At 45.2% G+C, this 23309-nt stretch overlaps 2 protein-coding genes across 2 annotated transcripts in view; one reads left to right on the top strand and one right to left on the bottom strand.

Annotated features, from left to right (window-relative positions):
- Nucleotides 1–23309, bottom strand: part of LOC102976114 (core-binding factor subunit beta) — a 245217-nt gene that overhangs the window by 189306 nt on the left and 32602 nt on the right. The gene's annotated exons all lie outside the window — the stretch shown is intronic.
- Nucleotides 1–23309, top strand: part of CMTM4 (CKLF like MARVEL transmembrane domain containing 4) — a 64094-nt gene that overhangs the window by 31793 nt on the left and 8992 nt on the right. Inside the window, exon 2 of the mRNA XM_024124831.3 lies at nt 14649–14825. Coding sequence (XP_023980599.1) covers nt 14649–14825 — 177 coding nt within the window. The remainder of the gene's footprint in view (nt 1–14648; nt 14826–23309) is intronic.

Genomic DNA, 23309 nt, shown 5'->3' with positions numbered 1-23309 from the left:
GCCCAGCGGCCATGGCTCACGGGCCCAGCCGCTCCGCGGCACGTGGGATCCTCCCAGACCGGGGCGCGAACCCAGTTCCCCTGCATCGGCAGGCGGACGCGCAACCACTGCGCCACCAGGGAAGCCTGAGCTTAAGTTTTTGACTCCTAAAAATTAGATGTAGAATTACTGTGTGACCCAACAGTTCTACTTCTGGGTATGTACTCAAAAGAATTGAAAGCAGGGACTCAAAGAGATATTTCTACAGCCATGTTCATAGCAGCATTATTCACAGTAGCCAAAAGGCAAAAGCCAAAAGGTAAAAGCAACCCAAGTGTCCATCAACAGATGAATGGATAAACAGAGTGTGGTATGTACATATAATGGAACATCATTCAGCCTTCACAAGGAAATTCTGACATATGTTACAACATGGACACATTTCCCCACAAGAGTCAGCTTGGTGAAGACAGAGGCTGTGTCTGAGTTCTTCTGCTGGACCTTTCACATAGTAATGACAACAGCTACCATTTACTTAACACTCACTGTGTGCTGGGCGTGGGGGTAAATGTCTTACGTTTAATCCTCGAAGCAACCATAGAGGCCCAGAGAAGAGAAGCAATGTGCCCAGGGCACAGAGCTAATAAGTGGCAGAACTGAAATCAGAACTCAGGATTGTGAGACTCCAGAGTCCCAGCTCTTTAACTACTATGCTGAGTGCTATTGCTAATGGCTAGTGGTGCCATTAACTGCATCAGGGAAGGAGATTTCTGCTCTCACATTTGTGGGTGCCTGGGAACATTTAGGTGGAGATGCCCAGTGGGACAGTATTGCAGCCTGGATCTGGGGCTCAGGCTAGAGAAGTAGATTTGGGAGTGGGAGTCAGGATCAGGGAAATCTGTTGGGTACACTTATCTGGTGAGAAAGCAGCAGAGCGAAAGCCCTGGGGAGCACCCACCGTTTGTGAACTGGTAGGACGGGAAGGCAGTGGCAGAAGCCACAGGTGGATGGAGGGGTGATCAGTGCTGCTAGGGGTTCAGGGACTGGGTTTCACCTCGGCTCTGCTGGAGACTTTGTGATCCTGGATGGGTTGCTTAACATGGTTCCCTCATTTTCCTCATCAATAGCATGGGGATTAAAAACTATGTTCCTGGGACTTCCCTGGTGGCGCAGTGGTTAAGAATCCATTGCCTGCCAATTCAGGGGACACAGGTTTGAGCCCTGGTCCGGGAAGATCCCACATGCCGCGGGGCAACTAAGCCTGTGCGCCACAGCTACTGAAGCCTGTGCTCTAGAGCCCGTGAGCCACAGCTACTGAGCCCACGTGCCACAACTACTGAAGCCCGCGTGCCTAGAGCCCGTGCTCCGCAACAAGAGAAGCCACCGCAATGACCCAACGCAGCCAAAAATAAATAAATAAAATAAATAAAAAACAAGCAAACAAAAAAGGATATTTCTCTTGGGGTGATGAAAATGTCCTGCAATTATATAATGGTGATGGTTGCATAACTTTGAATATGCTAAAAAACCACTGAATTGTATGTACACTTTAAATGGATGATTTTTATGGTATGGGTGAATTATATCTCAATTAAAAACAAGCAAAAAAAAAAAAAACCAAGCAAACCAACCATGTTCCTCCCCGGATTGGATGGAGGTTAAATAAAAGGAGAGAATCTTGTGACAGTGCCCAGCACAGCATTTGACCCACAGTAGAAGGACTCAGCAAATGTTAGGTTTTTTAGGAGGGCCACAGGATCACACATTCTAGGGGCACTGTCCTTATTGTCTCTGGCGCTAGGGACACCAGTTTACAAAGACTCTGCTGAACCGTAGTGCCTTGATTTGTGTGCTAAGGTGTGGAGGAAGGTACCTGAGTCTCTTAAGTCTCTGAATCTGTGCGCAGGGCCCTGGGCTTTGGCCACTTAAGTTGGCTCCTCTCCTGCGGGATTCTTCCTCAGTTGGATGATGCTGAGGTGCTCGAGGCCGTTACAGCTGTAGGTCTTAAGGCTGAGTTGGGTTTTCTAGGCGCACCTCCTCCTGGCCTCTTAAAGTATGCAGGTCGCTATTTTGGCCTAAATTAATCTTTAGCAAAAAGCTGCTCATGGCCTGCTGGTTTCTCATTCACTGAGAAAAGCTGTCCCCTTCTTCCCATCTGTCAAGGTGGTTTGTCAGAGATGTTGGGGCAGGGAGACGCCCGGGAATTAAAGCAGAGAGAGCAAGGAGCCGGGGTGGGGGTGCGTTTTGCTTTTGAATCACGTTGGGGATGTGACGCTGCTTCCTGGGATTTCAGTTTCATGCATGAAGCTAGGATATGAGAAAGGAAGGGGGAAAAGAAAATCCAAATGCCAGCAGTGTAGTTAAACATCTTCAGATGTGTATGGTTTGAAGGCGCTTGTTTCCTGTGTCCTCTACATGTGCATTGTTTTTCCTCCATTACTAATTTAAATGGTCTGAAAATGTAGCTTTTTGGCCAGGATGGCATTTGCAGTAAAATGTTGTGGGCATTCTTTTGGCAAAAAAGATGCTGACCATCCTGTGGTTTTCTGAAATCATGTGCAGTTATATCATCAACCACATAATAAAGTTTTCTAGACTTTTTTTTTTTTAAACAAGGAAATGTTTTTTGCACTTCACTGGATAATACTGTTTGTGTGCTTTAAGTTGTTGGATGTCCCCAAATAAGCCTATTTTAATTTGTCTGAGACTGTCATAGGCTATGGCCAGCCATTGCCAACAAGTAACGTGTGGGTTTAATACGTGTGCATTAGAGCTCGCTTATGCTGTTAAGTATAATAATTTATGTGAAAGGTGAGAGTCTTGCCAGAAAAAAGAAATCAAAATGCAATCTGCTGAGTTCAGCTCTTAACTTACATATGGCTTTAGGATTCCAAAATAGCAAAATTATTTACACAGTAGAGCCCAGCTTGAAAAACATGTCAGAGCACTGGCTGCAGTGGGCCTTGTGACATTGGGCCACGCGCAGACCAACCAACAGACAGCTCCCTGGAGCAGCAACAGCCTGAGTCCTTCTGTCTTCAGTCAAAAACAAAGCCCTCAGAGGTTTGAAGTGACCACAGCCTGGAGTGTGGCTGGCAGAACTGGCCTCTCTGGTCCCCTCTTCTGACTGCCCGGAGCCCTTGGCAGCCTCCCTCTCTTTTGTCCTCATCTCTTCCTTCTCAACAATCAGGAACTTATTTGCCTCTGCCCCTTGGCTCCTTTGCTTAACTACTGCCTAATTAGTGTTCCCTGCCGGCCTGGGTGGCTGTAGCTCCTGGGGGCGTCCCTGCATTTCCAGAGCAGGTAGTTTTCTTTTAATTCTCTGCATCTCTCAAATCCGTACCTTGGACACTGTTTACTTAGCTGGAGAAAGACAATGGAACCAAAGATCGCATGCAAAAAGTATTGACTGGGGCTTCCCTGGTGGCGCAGTGGTTGAGAGTCCGCCTGCCAACGCAGGGGACGCGGGTTCGTGCCCCGGTCCGGGAAGATACCACATGCCACGGAGTGGCTGGGCCCGTGAGCCATGGCCGCTGAGCCTGCGCGTCGGGACCCTGCGCGTCCGGAGCCTGTGCTCCGCAACGGGAGAGGCCACAACAGCGAGAGGCCCGCGTAACGGACAAAAAAAAAAAAAAAAAAAAGTATTGATTGAAGGTTAAATAACTTACACCTGTAATTAGCTCCTTTGTTTCGGAACTAAAAAATATTTGCTCATTGCTCTATTGTCTCAGGGGAGAGGAGGGTAATACCTTAAATCTCCCTTCCTCATGGGATAGCGTCCCTTGAGCGGAGCAACTCACGGATTATTTTGCTTAAAAAAAGTGAGATGTTACTGTTTTTAGATCCCTTTGAGTAATCAAGTTGTGTGCTTTATCAGAGACCCGCATGACATTGGCTCCCGGGGTCTCCTGCTGTGTTCACTGAAGAGAAATTATACACTGATGCTTTTTCCCATGGCCAAGGGTGTGGGGAGGTTCTAGACCCTGGATAAATCAACCATTAGGCATCTGGTGTAGAAGAACGAGGTATGTGGAGAAACTACCTTTGGGGCCTGGGACAGAGCTTCTGGGCCACACCATGGAGGTGTGGTCATGAGCATCAGAGATGACAGATGGACTGTGCCCAGCACAGGGCCTGAGAGCATCCTTATTACATTATTGATGCTCCCTAAATGCAAGCCTTTGTCAATCTGAGGTGCCTGGCACTGCACAGCTAGCTATTTGAGACCCTTTGCAGATCAGGCCACATGGCTTCTGGCCTGGGAGCTTATGCTTTAAGGTGATCTGTTGTTTGGCCCTGTATAGAGCAACTTAAATTCCTTGGCCTCCAGACTCAGAAAGATGGAAGGGAAAGGGCTCCTGTGCCTCTTCTGCAGTTCTGGCCCCAGGACCCAATCTTAGCATCCACTGTGAGTGATAAGAATGGAGCTGCTTCCTGAAGTGCCCTCGGCTGCCCTCTCTTCTGCGCATCGTGGGGTCTTCCAGAAGTGGCATTTTAACAACTTTCCTGTTGGATCTTTGTGGCTAAATACAAGCCATGTCTCATCTCTCAAATAATTTTTCAGTACTGGTGGGAAGAGAGACATTTTAATTTTGAACATGCTAGAGCTGATTAGAGTTTGGTCTGATTCTGAAGGTACTTTGGACCTTGCTCTGTGTGTGTGTGTGTGTGTGTGTGTGTGTGTGTGTGTGTGTGTATGTCACTCAGTTAACAGGGTCCTTAGTAGTTGCTACCCTGCTGAGTAAATGAGCTTCTGTATTTTAGTCTGTGTGTTTCAATTGTATATGACCTGACAAAGTTGAATACTGACCAGCACATGCTTTTTGTGTTTCCCAAACTCATTTCTCTCCAAACACCGCTATGTAGTATTTTTTTTTTCCGCTATGTAGTATTAATAGGTGTGCTGAGGAATGAAAACATTCTGTGTTCAAGTAACATAATCCACACATCAAATAAAGGTAAACAGGTCTTTTTACCGTGAGCCTTTTCAGAACTTTTAATATGCCGATGTGCTGTGAGGACCCCAAGACCAGGAGGGATGTTGTTATGATGGAAACAGCATGGGGCTTAGCGTGAGAAAACCGAAAGGTGGGTGGCCATGGGGGCCACACCGAAGCACACTGTGCGGATTCAGGACTGCTTCTCTACAAGTGGAAGGGTCAGACTGCCACAGTAGTTTCCAAACTTAAAAAAAAGTTTCTTTTTAAAAAGCACAACAGAAATATTTTCCCGGTGTATAAACCAGACTGCTGCTTTGCAAGCTATGCTTCCTGGAGCGTTGGTTCAGGTGACTATTAACAGGTGTTCTGTTCTTTGGTCAGAAGAGTTTAAGAACCTCTAAAACAAAGGTACTTGGGTGAGGGGCTGGGTTCTGTCCCTACCCTCCACCTCACCCGCAACCAAGGAACTCAGTTGGAAAGCTAGGCACTACCATGCACAAATGTTCCTCTCTTGCTTTTTCTCTAACAGCACTGAGTCCAGTGCTCTCCAGGAAGCCTTCTAGAGCTTTCTGCCGTTCCCCAAACCCTCAATGACCCTCTGCCTTCCAAACCTCAACCCCTCCCTGAGCTCCTGGTACCTGGTTAGTTACCTGTCTGTGCATGTATCATGGGGTGTGTTGGCTGGGTTGGAACAGAGACTTTGAGCACAGCAAGCCCCCAGGTGCCACCAAGCTGTCAGGGTCACTGAAGAAGTTGTCTGGCTACATAGGAGCCACCACAGATTCACGTTGTGACAGACATCTTCAAATGGAGAGTCATTTTTGCATCTGGTGGTTTTTAAGACTCCTGAAAATTGTTTTTATTTTTATTTTATTTATTTATTTCCCCCCAGTTTATTTATTTATTTTTGGCTGTGTTGGGTCTTCGTTGCTCTTTGCGGGCTTTCTCTAGTTGCAGTCAGCGGGGCCTACTCTTCGTTGCAGTGCACAGGCTTCTCATTGTGGTGGCTTCTCTTGTTGTGGAGCACGGGCTCTAGGCGCGCTGGCTTCAGTATTTGTGGCACGCAGGCTCAGTAGTTGTGGCACACGGGCTTAGTTGCTCCGTGGCATGTGGGATCTTCCCGGAGCAGGGCTTGAGCCCATGTACCCTGCATTGGCAGGCGGATTCTTAACCACTGCGCCACCAGGGAAGTCCCCTGAAAATTGTTTTTAAATGCTGTGATTTTTGCTTGCATGTGTATTTTAAAATGAGCTTCATTAAATCCTTTGATAAACTGGTGATCAAGGAAGGTTAGGATTTTGTCTAACCTTCCAAGATTCCTTCATAGATACTCAGGACAGTACTGTTCACTTGGGACGGTCCTTGCCATCCCATTGGTGAGAGTAAGGCTGCCCTTTTTCTTTCTTTTTTGTTAAAAGAAATTTATATTTAATTTTTTTAACTGAAATACAGTTTGATTTATTTATAAGTGAGAACAACAACAACAACAAAACCAACGGACAGTATTTCAGAAGTTGGAAAAAGTGACAGGTTTTTGGTTGTTTTTTTTTTTTTTTTTAACTGAAATAAATACAGTGTGAATTATTTATTTTAAATTAAGCGAACAATATTGTGTTAGTTTCAGGTGTACAGCAAAGTGGTTCAGATAATGTATATATATTCTTTTTCAGATTCTTTTCCATTATAGGTTATTATAAGATATTGACTATAGTTCCCTGTGTTAAACAGTACCTTCTTGTTTTTTTATCTATTTCATACATATAGAAGGCTGCCCTGTTTCTTATGTGCCCACTCCCTGCACTAAAAGTGCAATGGTGGCCAGGAAACAGGATGGTCTGAGGTCAGGGATGCCTTGGAGATGATGAACTCTTCTGATAAAGAAATGGGACTGACATGGATTTGGAGAGCAACTTTCATTTTCCATTAAAGTATATAATGTCATTTTAAAATATTCATGAATGGTTTCAAAACAAATAAGGAATGATTCTTAGAGGTCACTAACATGTAACTCTTAATAAATCTGGATGTTTCCCCAAAGTGTTTATATACATAAAATTATTTCATTTTTAAAATAAAAACATGTACTCGTAGAAGTGTTGGAAAATAATAGAAGTCTAAGTTAAAAAAAACTCTATCCACAGTCCTACCACATAGATAAATCCCAGAAATTCCAAATATTTTATGCCTTTCTTTGTTAGTTTAAATAACACAGGCATGGACTTCCCTGGTGGTGCAGTGGTTAAGAATCCGCCTGCCAGTGCAGGAGACACGGGTTTGATCCCTGGTCCGAGAGGATCCCACATGCCGTAGAGCAACTAAGCCCGTGCACCACAACTACTGAGCCTGTGTTCTAGAGCCCGCGTGCCACAACTACTGAGCTCGTGAGCCACAACTACTGAAGCCCATGCGCCTAGAGTCCGTGCTCCACAAGAAGAGAAGCCACCGCAATGAGAAGCCCGTGCACCGCAACAAAGAGTGGCCCCTGCTCACTGCAACTAGAGAAAGGCTGCGTGCAGCAACGAAGACCCAATGCAGCCAAAAATAAAAAAATAAATAAATTTATAAATAACATAGGCAGTATCTTTACCTTGACAGTCTGTTAAGAATTGGTCTGTAAAACCATTTGGATCGGGTGTCTTTAAGAGTGAGTGGTGTGGTAACATATTCATCCTGTAAAAATTTGCAGTTGTGTACTAAATACCCTGGACCTGTTGTGCAAATTTAACACTATGCCAAGGTGCCCTTACTAGTCCGCATGACCTGGATTATGCCGAAGTAACAAACAAACCTAAAATCTCCATGACTTAACCCAAGGGAGGTTTCCTTCTCCCCTATGTTACACACTCATCTCAGGTCAGTTGGGAGCTGGCTGCCCTTCAGCCTTACTCAGAGGCCACCCCCACCAGGAGCACTGCTGGCTGGCGGGGGAGGAGGGAGCGTGGTGAAATTGCTCAGTTCCTGAAGGCTGCTGCCAGAAGTAGCATACCTTCTCCACTCACCTTTGATTGCCCACAGTCAGAAGCAGAGCCAGGTTTTGAGAGGCTTGAGGCTCATATGACTTTGGAGACCCACTCTGAGGAAGAAGATATGAAATTAAAAATATAAAACTGGGTGCAATAATGACTATTTAAGAATGAGAAGCATACAAAATTACAAATTCTAAAAGTGTTTTCTTTCTCTTTTTACTTTTGGCCTCCACTAAGATCAATGGTATTTGAATTTTAGTATGATCAGTTAATTCTGAAAAAGACAAAATCGATCTGAAATTTAGGGGTACACAAGAACAATTCAAGTTTTAGTTTGCCACTCCATTGTATTGAGCAACGTCATTACACAATCAATATACTCTTACACTGCATACATCAACCGATTGATGAATGTGTGTAGGAGGTTGTCATTGGAACATTTGTTTCTTCAGGCTGTTTCCATTCGTTGGAGGCAACTTTGTGTGCCTTTTTATTTGGGACTGTCAGACTTTATCAGTTCAAGATTTGTCAGATACTTTATGATGTGATCTGATACATGGGGATGCATAAATTATAATCTCCCACATATATGTAGTTGCTCTTTATAGTACCACTGCTGGAATTTCTTTTTTTAATTTTTTTTTTTTTTTTTTCTTTTGGCCACATCGCATGGCTTGTGGGATCTAAGTTCTCCAATCAGGGATTGAACTCAGGCCCTCAGCAGTGAGATTGCAGAGTCCTAACCACTGGACCACCAGGGAATTCCCCGAACCCCAGAATAATGATAGATTCTATTTCATGTGATTCCCACCAAAAAGGGAGGAAAGGTATATAGTGTGTTTATAATTGCATACTCTGCATTATTGGATATATTCCTGATAGGGCACAACTTCCATTTAGGCACCAATGAAAACAGAATTGTCCACTTACTGTTTTGGGCATTTGATGATCTGAAGAATTCTCCTTCTAAAGAATGCTAACTTCTGGCTCCATATGTTTCAAACCCCATTCCCCCTTCACCACCCACACTTTTAGTTTGGCACTGTCAGACACATTGATCTTGTGAATTTTAGCGCCCTTTTCTTCCTCATGATGTCAGATCAGCGGGAAGGCTACAATAGCCGTACATGAAAGCGACCACCAAACCCAAATTCACCGTCTCTCTCACTCAGCTTCCAGTTAGCCGGGACTTTCCTGGTGGTCCAGTGGTAAAGAATCCGCCTTACAATGCAGGGGACGGGGGCTCAATCCCTGGTCCGGGACTAAGACCGCACATGTCTCGGGGCAACTAAGTCCGCGTGCTGCAACTACTGAGCTCTGGTGCCTCAACCAGAGCCCGTGTGCTGCAAACACAGAGGCCATGCACTGTGGAACCTGCGCGCCACAACTACAGAGCCCACACGCCCTGGAGCCTGTGTGCCACGACTAGAGAAGAGAAAATTCGCACGCCACAACTAGAGAGAAGCCCGTGTGCTGCAGTGAAAGATCCTGCCTGTCTCAACGAGGAGCCTGCGTGCCGCAACTAAGAACCGACACAGCCAAAAAATAAATAATAATTTTTTAAAAATCCTAAAAAAAACCCAACAACTTCCAGTTAGCTGAATCCCCAAAACGCCCACTGTTACTCCATCACCACCTGGGAAAAGGAGTTGTGATGGATGGGATGTTGGAGCATAAGCTTCATCATCTTGAGAGTAAATCCGCCCCAGGAAACTCAGCACAAATCTCCAGCCCTACGATGTGCCCTGAGGGAGGAGAACGGGATGTACTGTGAACCAAGCTGTTATTAACACAGCCCTTCAGAAGGGTCCTGATGGTTTTCACTCCCACCACTGCTAACAGAGGGTTTATGAATTTTTTTAAAGTTTTATGTTACCTTAATCAGCCAGCTATGTCCCCCCCAACCCCCGCTTTTTGATGTTGCCAATCATAATTAGCCATAGTTGTGGAAATCTGATAACGTTTTAATATCAGTTTACTTACCAACTGTGCAAATATTTGCTCCTGGTCAATTGGTAGTTGCTACACGGAAAGAGCTGTCTTCAAGGGTATACCCGTGATCTCTCGATTAGCAACTGCAATAACTATTCCTTATTTTCATCTTTTTGAACATCTCTGTACAATTTTCCATATGTATTTGTCTACTGCAGAATTGTTATAAGTTGAATTACTTTTGATTCTTTAGGTGCTTTGAAGTTGTTGGCTTCCAGTATAACTTTGAGTCCCTATTTCTCCCTCCCTCCCTCCCTCCCTCCCTCCTTCCTTCCCTCCTTCCCTCCTTCCTTCCCTCCTTCCCTCCTTCCTTCCCCGTACCACGTGGCTTGTGGGATCTTAGTTCCCCAACCAGGGATTGAACCCAGGCCCTCAGCAGTGAGAGCATGGAGTCCTAACCACTGGACCACCAGGGAATTCCCCCAGTCCCTGTTTTCTTATTGGCCAATTGATAGGTTTTGCTTCAGCAGTGATTGTTATATTTCAATGTGCTGGAAGAAATTTGATTTGCTGTGCCAAAGCGCAGGCAAATAAAAGGTATACTGCTTACTAGAACTTATGGTCAATTCATCTATGACAAAGGGGGCAAGAATATACAATGGAGAAAAGACAGTCTGTTCAATAAGTGGTGCTGGGAAAACTGAACAGCTACATGTAAAAGAATGAAATTAGAACACTCCCTAACACCATACACAAAAATAAACTCAAAATGGATTAGAGACCTAAATGTAAGACTGGACACTATAAAACTCTTAGAGGAAAACATAGGCAGAACACTCTTTGACACTTATATGTGGAATCTAAAATGTGACACAAGTAAACTTATCTATGAAACAGAAACAGACTCACAGACATAGAGAACAGACTTGTGGTTGCCAAGGGGGTGGGGAGATAGGGGAGGGATGGATTGGGAGTTTGGGATTAGTAGATGCAAACTATTTTATATAGTATGGATAAACAACAAGGTTCTACTGTTTAGCACAGGGAAATATATGTATAACTGAATCACTTTGCCATACAGTAGAAATCAGTACATTGTCAACTATACTTCAATATAATAAATTTTATAAAAAGTGTACAGCTTAGGGCTTCCCTGGTGGCGCAGTGGTTGAGGGTCCGCCTGCCGATGCAGGGGACACGGGTTCGTGCCCCGGTCCGGGAAGATCCCACATGCCGCGGAGCGACTAGGCCCGTGAGCCATCCGCAACGGGAGAGGCCACAGCAGTGAGAGGCCTGTGTACCGCAAAAAAAAAAAGTGTACAGCTTATTAGAGTATTACAAACCACCTAATTACCTATCAGTGGGGGATTGATTAAATTATTGTAAGTATATAGTTGTGCATATGTATGTATTTATGTATCTGTCTTCTTTACACATGGGAATACTTGTGATATTGTGGTTTATAATGAAATATATATTTGGTCTTCATTTCATTTCTCGCACAGAGCTCTTAAAGCCCTTGGAATTTCCTAAGTGATAAGAGGTGTTTGATATTGATATTCTTTTTTTTTAAAAAAATGTTTGGCTGCATTGGGTCTTTGTTGCTGCATGTGGGCTTTCTCTAGTTGTGGCGAGCAGGGGCTTCTCTTGTTGTGGAGCACGGGCTCTAGGTGCACGGGCTCAGTAGTTGTGTCTCCTGGGCTCTAGAGCGCAGGCTCAGTAGTCGTGGTGCACGGGCTTAGTTGCTCCGCAGCGTGTGGATCTTCCTGGACCTGGGATTGAACCCGTGTCCCCTGCATTGGCAGACAGATTCTTAACCACTGTGCAACCAGGAAAGTCCCCTATTTTTGATATTCTTAACAGATCCCTTCCAGCCACACCTCAGTTTGTGTTAATGAGATGACTTTTGGAAAGCTCCTAAGTATGGGGGCTGGTTGCCAGGGGAACCAACCAGGTGGTGAGAGGGTTGGAACTTTCAGCCTTAGCCACTGACCTCTGAAAAGGGCCACAGCGTGTGGATCTTCCTGGCCCTGGGATTGAACCCGTGTCCCCTGCATTGGCAGGCAGATTCTTAACCACTGTGCAGCCAGGAAAGTCCCCTATTTTTGATATTCTTAACAGATCCCTTCCAGCCACACCTCAGTTTGTGTTAATGAGATGACTTTTGGAAAGCTCCTAAGTATGGGGGCTGGTTGCCAGGGGAACCAACCAGGTGGTGAGAGGGTTGGAACTTTCAGCCTTAGCCACTGACCTCTGAAAAGGGGAGGGGCTCCAGATTAAGCTCTTTAAAAAATCTTGAACTCGAGGATTGATCTTCCAGGTTGGTGAACCAAAAACGCATCCAGGTGATGAGGGGCAGGGGGTGCACTCCAAACTCCAGGGGGATGGAAGTTCCTGTGTTTGAGACCCTTCTGGACCTTGCCCTGTGTATCTCTTCATCTGGCTCTTCAGTCGTATACTTTAATATCCTTTGTAATAAATTTAGAACCTTCTTAGAGAGACCTTCCGTGGTCACTCTGTCTGAAATTTCGAACACCCTTGCCTGGTTACATTTCATTCTCCTTCCCTGCTTTGATTTTTCTTCTTTGTATTTATCACTGTCTAACATGCTATATTTTTAATATACTTTTTAAAAACTCCTTCATTAGCATATGAGCTAGAGAGCAGGGAATTTTGTCTGTCTTCTGTATTGAATTGCCTATTGGATTTGCATTTAAAAAATATTTATTTATTTATTTGGTTGTGCGGGATCTTAGTTGCAGCAGGTGGGCTCCTTAGTTGAGGCATGCAAACTCTTAGCTGCAGCATGCATGTGGGATCTAGTTCCCTGACTAGGGATCAAACCCAGGCCCCCTGCATTGGGAGCACGGAGTCTTAACCACTGGACCACCAGGGAAGTCCCTGGATTTGTATATTCTTGAAACCATTTTTATTTTAATATTTAAGAATGTAGATGTTACCTTCCCACACAAATTCGGTTGAAGTTAGCATACCAGAGACATTTGTAACTCTATACTGATGTGTGTTATTTCTTGCCCAAGATTACTAGGTCCAATTGCAGGGGTTAAAAAAAAAAAAGAAAAATTTTTTAAGGAGTTTCCCTTATATGAACTCTTTCTTTGTGAATTGATTGCAAGTCAGGCATGTAATTCAGGTTGAGAATGAAAGTGTCTGGTTCTGTAGAGAATTATAAGGAGAGCCATTAGGAGAAGCACAAAGTGTGCTGTAAGGCCCATAATTGTTACGTGTTGACTTAGACTAGAAATATGGAAAGACCACATATTGTTAGAAAGGCATGGAAAAAGCAGAGCCTCCCTTCCTTTCATGTGGAGACTTTCAAGTCCGTCAGGAATTGTTAGGGTGGGTTTGAAGAGGCTCCCTGGGCCCCCATTCACTGGCTTTGTGCAGGTTAGTGAGCTTGGTGCCTTGGGAGTGGAGGGAGATGGACTGGCCCCTGCCCTCAAAGAGCTCAGGAGGCAGAGAGATCCATGGTGGCAAGTGTGATAGATGGAACTCAACCACAGATCTGCAAGCTTTCCTGGGAGAGGCTGGGATCAGTCACGTCTGGCGGGGAGAGGTGCAGTCAGGAAGGGCTTGGGGAAGATGTGAGCTGAGCGCGGCCCTGAAAGACATGAGTGGACTCCTGGGGGTGGAGAAGGGCCCCAGAGCAGCCTGTGCCTCCTATGCTTCCCACACTTCAGTCATCTAGGGATGTTGTCCAAAAAGCAGACTGTGACTGGAGGTCAAGGAGGGGAGGCAGAGATTCTGCATTTCTAACGAGCTCCCTGGTGATGCTGACATTGCTGGTTCTAAGGACAAATCTGGAACCACAGAGCTGCCTGCCTGTGCTTCCTTGACTTTTGGTGGGGGGGCAGCCTGGAAGCTCTGGCACAGGCTTAACAGGTAGTGAGTGGCGAGGCGCTCGGTTGCGGAAGTGGGGTACAGACCAGGAGTCCAAGACTGGTCTGGTTTTAGGTGTAAGACCACCTGACTTTTCCTTGATCACAGGGCCACTAACTCAGCCCCTCTGCCACCTCTTGTTCCTGAAATCTCCCTTTGAAAGTTGACCTGGTGATTTCCATTGATACCTGTTTGCTTTCATGATCTCTCACCGCTTGGGACATACTGCTAGAATGTTACTTTGGTCCTTCAGAAAGAAATTGATTCTATTGTTTGTAGATTTAAAATGTTTTTATAAACTGCCAGACTGTCTCTTTATTATCAAGTCCAATGATAAACTTTTTAAAAGCATGGCTCATGAGTTAATTAGGTGGGCCTTATTTTTGGGTGGGACTTCTAAATGGGGGAAGGGGGTTATACAAATCCTTCTCCTAAAGCCATCAAGAGTCTCAGTCAGCCTGTGTGACCTCAGCTGAACCAGCAAGGTAGTTGCAGATGCCATGAAATGGACACCACCAGGACCCTGCTCTCTTGATGTTTGGCGTCCTTGTGGTGGAGACTATATATGAGAAGCGTGTGTAGGCAGTGTCCACTTACCCGTGGCAGGAGCAGACTAAGACCATTGCGGGCATGTTCCTGTCTGCTTCCTCACGAGGAGCTGCATGGCACCAGCCTGGTGTCAGTGTCCTGTGGTGGGGCTTGGTTGTTCACATGAGGAATCTGATCCTTTCATTAAGGCCCCTATACCTGTTCTTAGGTAAGAATTGGATCAGGTCACATTCCTGACCGTGATACTGCCGTCCTCAGGGGAGAAACTCCGGGGCTGTATGTGGCGGCGGTGGTTGAGTTTTATTTAAACGCTGCGGACACGTGTGTCCACAGATGTGTGCTGAACGTACACGTACATGTGTGTTTGTAATTTTCTTCCCAGATTTTGGCCCTGATCGCGTTCATCTGCATAGAGACCATCATGGAGTGCTCCCCGTGTGAAGGCCTCTACTTTTTTGAGTTTGTGAGCTGCAGTGCGTTTGTGGTGACTGGAGTCTTGCTGATTCTGTTCAGTCTCAACCTTCACATGAGGATCCCCCAGATCAACTGGAACCTGACAGTGAGTAGAAGTCACGCTCTCAGATTAGGAAAGGATCGGGTGCTGCACGGCTCCCAGGGAAAGCAGGAATCAGTCCATGGCATTGTTTGGTTCCAGTTCATTTTGATACTTAAATATTCCATTGTAATGCAACTGTGAAATTTTAAATTTCCTTACTGGGTTGAATAAAATGACTACAAAATTAATGGAATCTTCACCAATGATAGAAACATAACAATTATTCTGACCCCTTTAAAGATGTCATTTCGGTTTTGGGGTCCTCTGAGAAGATTGGTAATGTTGATATTTATAGAATATGGGAAAGAACATGGAATTAATACGTTTGCATATTTTTCACACCGGACCCAAAAGCTGTTTGCAAAAGTATTGATTCAGGAAGAATTGAAAATATGAATGAAATTGCCATTAACTTGTGAAACCTAGGAATATTATTAAATTCAAAGCAGCTGGGAGGTCCCAGACGATTTGCTGGTTTGATCAGAGGAAACGTGTCCTCTTCCCTCTGTGGTTTGGGGGTCTTAACTCTGTTTGACAGCCTTACCTTCTGACCGGCATAGGCATCCCAGGCCCCTTTTCCTGGGCTTGTGTAACTTGTCCTTACTGTGCCAAACGGAAAAGGGAACTTCACAGCCCTCGGTTTTCTTGATATTTCTTTGCAGATAAGCACGTGCAGGAGCTCACAGGGAACCAGTTAGGGAGACACAGGCAAGCACTATCAGCTGCCTCTCCTTCTGTGCCTGGGGGTGGGTGGGTGGCTCTGAGACCGCCTGCCCTCATGCAGGCTCCTCTCTTGGCGGCTGGTGCTGGGTGTATGCAGCACCGTGGAAAGTGTGGCCCGAGTGCAGGAGCCCAGGAGGAGGAGGCCTGGGCTGGTCACCTTGCCTGGTGGGGCCACTCCCATGGGTTCATGTGCGGTACCAAGAGGAGATGGTCTTCCTGACAGAGTGCTGTCTGTGTTGTTCAGGCTCTTTTAGGAGGAAAAATAGAAAGAGTATTGGACTAGAAAAGTTGTCAGTTGCAAACTCAGATGGTTTTGTCCCGGCATTGAAAACTAAGAAAAAAGCTCTAAAACCTCAAGATACTGGAGGCATTTTGTCAGTTTTTGGTGACATATTTTAATGTCTCAGCTCTTTTTAAGATGAAGTCTGTGTTATCCATAAGAAAATGCTTACAGAGTTGTGATCTAAACTGATAGTGTAATGAACAGGTAGCGCAAGAGAACCTCACAAACCTCCCCCAACTAACACGCAGGCTCCATGAGGGCAAGGTCATTGTCGTGGGGCAAGGTAAGTTGGAAACCCAGGTCCCCGGGAGTTTCTAAGGCCACAATAAATACTTTCTGAGGGAGGGGCTGGACAGGGCTGTGAATGAAACCATGCTGGAGATCCTGTTTGACAAAGAAGCAGCTGCTAGGATGGTTAAGACCCAGGGGCGGGACTTCCCTGGCAGTCCAGTGGTTAAGAATCCGCCTTCCAATGCAGGGGACGCGGGTTTGATCCCTGGTTGCAGGAACTAAGATCCCACATGCTGCGGGGCAACTAAGCCCATGTGCCTCAACTAGAGAGAAGGCCATGCACCACAATGAAGAGCCTGCATGCCGCAACTAAGACCCGATGCAGCCAAAAAAAAAAAAAAAAAACCAAAAAACCCCACTGGCTTTAAGTTAGGCTGACCTGTCTGCATTCAAGTCCAAGGTGGATCTTACGAGCTGTGTATGACCCTGGGCAAGTCACTTAGAGCCCCAAGTGGAGATGATAATATTTTTCTTACAGGGCTGTTTTAAGAATGAAATGAGACAGTGTGTATAAAGGCTCCAGAGCAGTGGGCACTGTTGCCAGTATGAGAAATATTAACCTTACTGTGAGTCAGAGGCCCTTGGTGTCTGTCAGCCACATCATTCTCCTGTAAACTTCCACCAGCTTTGACTTCACTCCCTTAATTCTCTTACCTACTTATTTGACAGCCATAAATCTGTTAGAAGACTTTATACTTCACTATATTATATAACATAGGCAATTATAGCCATTAGCTTATAATAATTTATAATGGAGTGTAATCTGCAAACATACTGAAATCACTGTACTGTATACCTGAAACTAATATAATATTGTAAATCAACTACATTTCAATTTTTTAAAAAAGGATCACTGGGAATTCCCTGGCAGTCCAGTGGTTAGGACTCTGCGCTTTCACTGCCATGAGCCCAGGTTCAATTCCTGGTTGGGGAACTAAGATTCCACAGCTGTGTGGTGCAGCCAAAAAAAATAATTAGTTAGTTAATTAATTAATTAAAAAAGGATCACAGATCACCATAACAACAGCAAAAAAGACTTCATACTTCAGATTTCTAACTAATTCATACTGGCCTTTATCTCCAGAAATACCTATTTGTTGAGCTTTCTTAAATCCTGATTTTTCTATTTGAACCGTGAAAGACTTTCACTGGTTGACAACCACATTTTTGGGGTTATATCGAAGTGCATCTTTTTCACTGGAAAGTTAACATCCCTCCTTTCCTTTAGGATGGTGTTGGCTAGGGCTGATGACCGGGTGGTGATGTGGTCACTTGAGAACACTTTCTGTCCTTTGGGATCCTTTGCAGGATTTCCACCCTTTTAGAGCAGGTGAAGGTGTCTGCTTATCCAACAAAAGAGTACTTAAGTTTCATGGACTCGAGGAGATGGTACTTACTGATGGGAGTGCAGGTCATCTGTTCTCAGGGACGGGAACAAAAGTGAGTTCTTAGAGCTGATCCAACTGATCATCACAGTGGGTTGGCCTTGGGTGTGTGTGTTTCTCTAACAAGGTGGTAGGAGTATTCTTGACCTCAGCAGAGCCAGCTGATGAGTGGCGTAGGGTGTGATTGGTATAGATTTAGAAAACTGGGTCATTTCAGGAGATAAGTTAACTTACATATGCATGAAAAATGGTAAATAAGGAGGACAGTGCAAAGTATATATTTTATACAAGCATTATTTGATGCAATCAGAAAGAGTATGTTAATATCAGCTTGTTTTTTTTTGTTGTTTTGTTTTTTTAGCGAATCTATGGGACTTATTCTGTGATGTGTGTTTTTCTCTGTATATTGGGAGCTCACACACCCATGTGTTCTACCTGTATTCACCTTGATTGGTGCCCCTGGCCTCCTCTACCACCCCATCCCTCTCTCCTTCCATCCTCTTCCTGCCATTAACATCAGGGGCTCCCACTCTCCTTAGCTGGCACTCAGCCCTCAAGCCCTGTAAGTGCAGCCAAACTTTTTAAAGCAGAGGGAGGTCTGCACATGCCTTCCCTACCTCCCTGCTTCCTGATCTCTTGTCTCAGCTTTTATCGTCAAAAACAGCATATTCAGAAAAATCTGTAAAAGTAAATGTACAGTTTAGTGAAGAATGATAAAAGACTGTGTAGCCATCACCTGGGTCAACAGATAGGATAGTGTCAACACCCCAAAAAGCCTTCCCTGTGTCCTTCCCGAACACGAGGACTGCCTCTTCCCCTCCCCCATCCACTCCCCTGACTTTATGTCCTTGAAGGTCCTCTGGTCAGCATCACTGGGGGCCTCTGTTCTCCTGGATCCTATGGTTACTCCCCAGTCCTCCCCGCCGCCCCCAACCGTTTCAGCGCTGGAATACGCTCAGCTCAGTCTCTCCTGCCCTACTCTCTCCTCTTGCCTCTGATGACACCACAATCTCAGTCTCTCTTCTTTCTCTTTGGTGTTACATCTTAGTGGTCTCTGTGGCCCCTGCTCCTCCCACAGATGTCTCCCAACCTGATAACCCAGGCTGGGTGCTGTGGTGAGTTGAGAACAGTCCCACAGAGGGGCCACTTGCAGAGTTCTGAGGCTTTCGCCATGACTCGTGTAGTGTTTCCTGACACCACTTTTGACAGCAAATATGTGGTTTTTTCTGACACCAAATCTGTGTAGTTTTTCCACACTGAGTACTTCTCTAATTCTCCAAGACCAACTGGGTGTCCAGCAATTCAGTTCAGTTCTGACACTAACTCCCAGAGTTAGTGCAGGCCCCACAGGTTAAAGGGCTCAGTCCCGTGAGACTGCCCCCGACACAGATGGGGTCCCAGGTGACCTGCAGTTCTGCTTGGCCAGCTGCAGATTCAGGAGTTCCCACAAGCCCCTCCTCAGGTTCGATAATTTTCTAGAACAACTTAAAGAACTTGGAAAAGTGCTTTATTTATGATTTCTGGCTTGTTCTAAAGGATACAACTCAGGAGTAGCCAAAAGGAAGAGATGCATAGGGCAGGGTCCAGAGGAGTCTCTGTCCCCATGGAGTTGGGGGGCAATACCCTCTCGGCACGTGGAACCCCGTCATTCAGGCATTTATGGAGATTTCATTATGTAGGCATGGTTGATGAAAATCTTTGGCCATTTGGAGGTTGAACTCAATCTCCAGCCCCTCTCCCGCCCACAGGGCCCGTGGAGCTGAAAGTTCCAACCCTCTAATCACCTGGCTGGTTTTGCTGATAACCAGCCCCCATCCAGAAACTATCTAGGGGCTTGAGAGTCACTTCATTAGCATAAACTCAGGGACAGTTGAAAGGGCCTCGTTAAGAATGACAAAAGATGGGGCTTCCCTGGTGGCGCGGTGGTTGAGAGTCTGCCTGCCAATGCGGGGGTGGGGGGCACGGGTTCGAGCCCAGGTCTGGGAGGAACCCACGTGCCTCGGAGCAATGAGCCCGCGCGTCTGGAGCCTGTGCTCTGCAACAAGAGAGGCCGCGATAGTGAGAGGCCCGCGCACCGCGATGAAGAGTGGCCCCCGCTCTCTGCAACTAGAGAAAGCCCTCGCACAGAAACGAAGACCCAACACAGCCAAAACTAAATAAATAAATTAATTAATTAAAAAGAAAAAAAAGAATGACAAAAGATACTCCTATCACTCAGGAAATTCCAGGGAATCTGGGACAAAGACCAAATATATATTTCTTCATTATGTCGAACTCATCCTTTCTAGGGCTCAATTTCCTCATCTCTAAAGACCCTTTATTATAGGTATTTTGGATGGTAATTAGGTTAGGGCTCAGTGAGACACTGGGAGTTATATGCTTGGCACTGTGGGCTCTCTGTAGATGGTAGCTGCCCCTGTCATCAGTACTACGATCATCCCTTTGATACTGGGGCCATCTGAGCACAAGTCAGTGCACTGTATGGTCCGAGTGGTTGTAAACTTCCTCTCCTGTCCATGTGTAGGGCTGACTCGAGCTAGCCACAGAGCCCAGTGGTATTGAACACCTGCTTTGGGCCAGGTTTGGGGAACTGAAAGCGCAGGGTAGGTAGATGCCAGCTGCTCTCCTGTGGTATGTGTGCTCTGTGTGATCCCGTTTGGTGTGAGGCCTGGGAGAACACAATGGATTCCTTGGGGCAGAGGGCCTGGCGCAGGTCAGTCGGGGAAATTCAGAGAAAACGCCAGATTCCAGTTGAGCCTTGAGGGATGAACAGGTGCTCACTGGGCACAAAGTATGGAAGGGTGGGGCACGTTGTAGGATGGCCCATTCTCTAGGATTGGATCAGGGTCATAGACTCAGGGCCCCCCGGGGCTGCGCATGTGGCGGAAACGGGCAAGTGAGAAGATGGGCCAGGGGTCTGGGAGACAAGAGGCTGCTCTCCTACTCAGTCACAGTGTTACTTCATGGGACTTCAGGACAGTTTTTCAAGAGCAGCTGAAAGATGGATTTTGTTTGTTTTTTTAGAAGTTTATTATGTGCAGTCTTCTGATGTTTAAATGTTGGCTGTTCAAATCTGTTTTGAACAGTGTACAAGTCAAACCTATCTGTGGGCCAGATCCCGTTGATCAGTTATTGGAGTTACTTGGGCTCCCACCTGTGCTCATTGGTGCGTTAATGAAGGAGAGACCAGAAAGCATGTGTATGTGAGGGTGCCCTTCCTCCTCATCTCCTGGCCTAAGAAGGGGCTGCAACCTTGGGTGTTCTAGGGCGCCCCCCCCCCATAGGAAGCAATTTGGCTGGGTGTGAGACTGCAGGGAGGAGGAGCGACTGCGGCAGGCATGAAGCATGTGACTGATGAGTGCATGCCCCATTAAAAGTGTTAAAAAAACAAAATAAAACAAAAAGCACCAGTGTTGACTAAACCCAACCCATCCCCAAATCCACATCTGAAGGCATGCCTGTGTCTGCTCCCTAATATGAAGGGTGAATCTACAAGCCTTGATTTTGTTTCATGGCCAAGGAACTCAAGAGATTGGTGCTGACTAACTTTTGCAGTATTCCAGTTTTAACCCTTTTAAACTGTGCACGTAGTAAGTGTTTGTTATAGAAAAAGTGGAAGATACAGATAATAAAGGAAAAATAAAATCATGTGATGACCCAAGAGAAATGAAAACATATGTCTACATAAAAGCTTGTAAGTTCATAGTAGTAGAAGTAAGTTCATAATAGCATTATTCACAGTAACTGAAAAGCAGGAACAACTGAAATGTCCAAAAACTGGTGAAAGAATAAGATGTGGTGTATCTATACAATGTAATATTATTCCGTAATGAAAAAGAATGAAGTGCTGATATATACTACAATATGAGTGAAACTTAGAACTAAATGGAAGAAGCCAGTCCCAAAAGATCACATATTATATAATTATATAATTCTATTTATATGAAATGTCCAGAATAGGCAAGTCCATAGAGACAGAAAGCAGATTGTTAGTTGCCTAGGATTAAGGGATGGGATGAAGAATTAACTGCTAATGAATATGAGGTTTGTTTTGGAGGTGCTAAAAATGTTCTAAAATTAGATTGTGGTGAATTATTTCTCAAGAAAGCTGTTATAAAATCATATGTGATAGCACCCATCCAGGGGTAACCATTTGTAATATGTGGGTGTAATCGTCTAGAATATGTTCCCTAGACTGTCTTTCACATGTACATGTATGTTGTGATACGTGAGTGCAGAAAAATGGAACCGTTAAAGTCATGCTTTTCCATTTAAACTATCTTGAGTATCTTCCATGTTAAATATAAAACTATATCATTATTTTTAATGACTGCATAGTGTTCTGTTATGGAAATACCATTTTATTTAACAAATCCCTGATTCTTAAGCATTTTGTTTGCCTTCAGTTTTTTGCTGTTTAAAACAGTATGATGAACATCCTTGTGCTTAGACCTTTTTGTGCTAGTATGATATTTAAGATGAATTTCCAAATGTGGAATTCATAGACAAATAACATGAACCTCTTCAGAGTCTTTAGTACCTATTCGCCCTTTACCACATTTGTATTTTTATATTGTCACCATTAATGTACATACTGTTTTGTTTGATGTTCAGCCTCAGCATTTTATCATAAAACATTTTCCCTGTTTCTGAATAGTCTTTGGTTTGGAAAGGACATTTTATATTTTTCTTTATCCCTATAATATCCCTATATTTTTCTTTACCCATAGTTGGGTGTAACTAAACACTTGCTGATTTGAATCTGTGAAAAATTTGCCGTGGCTTCACACTGGTCACCACTGAAAACTGCCCTGCTGGCAGACATTTCTGAATAGAGTTTGTAGTCAGTACTTTGCTGCTCTCTGTGAGCCGGTGCAGAAGCGCTGGCCGGGAGCGTGTGTGTGCGTGCAGGGTCCCGCTGCACAGGCTCAGGACTGTTATGATGTGAATGCTGCCTTTTGCCATCTTTAAAAAGGATATGGCCTCTGAAACCAGGCCAGCCAGGAGGACTCACCTGGTATTGATGGCACAGTCAACCTGGCACTTAAGCAGTTGAGGATTTTGCCTGGATTCTCCTTCCCTGTAGAGGTCATAGGGGCGCTCTGGTATGGCCCAGTTTGTGGGGGGCCTAATGCCCAGGTAGTAATATCAGAAGTAACAATAGATGTGCAGGGAACCCTACCCATGGGCCGGGCACGATGCTCGGCTCTCCACATGTGCTGTTCCACCCAATCCTTAAAACACCTCGGGGGGGTGGGGTGGGGGGCTGTGCCCATATATGACACAGGGAGGCAAAGTGGCTTGTCCACAGTCATGGTCAGTTAGGACCCTCATCTGTCTGTGACCCTTAATCACTGTGCTATGTTCCTCTCGACAGTAAGACAGGAGTTAAATCTTCGAAGTGTTGGATTTGTAACGTGATTTGCTTTGCAAGAAGCTTAGGGGAAAATCCTCTAGGCTTTAGCAGCGTGGAGACTTGAAAGACCATGCATGAGAAAGAGAAGCATGAGGCCTGGCTAAGTGTGCTCTCCAGGTCTGAAAACAGTGTGCTTGACATGCCACAAATCAGTGAGGAGATTTCACCAGTTTCAGTCCATTCTTATCCATACCAAGAGGATTTGAATGTGTTTTGGGTAATTAGTGTGCGTGTCCTTGTGGGTTAGCAGTTTGGTTTCCATAATAGGTCATTAAGAAATGGTAACATGACGTGGTTGGTTAAAATGTGGATTTTGCTGTGGTGATTTATCAAATAGCATCATTAACTGTTATCCTCTTTGCCTTCCTCTGTGTGACCAATACCCGTGG

The sequence above is a fragment of the Physeter macrocephalus genome, chromosome 17 (assembly GCF_002837175.3).
Source record: "Physeter macrocephalus isolate SW-GA chromosome 17, ASM283717v5, whole genome shotgun sequence".
Classification (NCBI taxonomy): Eukaryota; Metazoa; Chordata; class Mammalia; order Artiodactyla; family Physeteridae; genus Physeter; species Physeter macrocephalus.
This window is presented reverse-complemented; position numbering and strand designations above follow the sequence as displayed.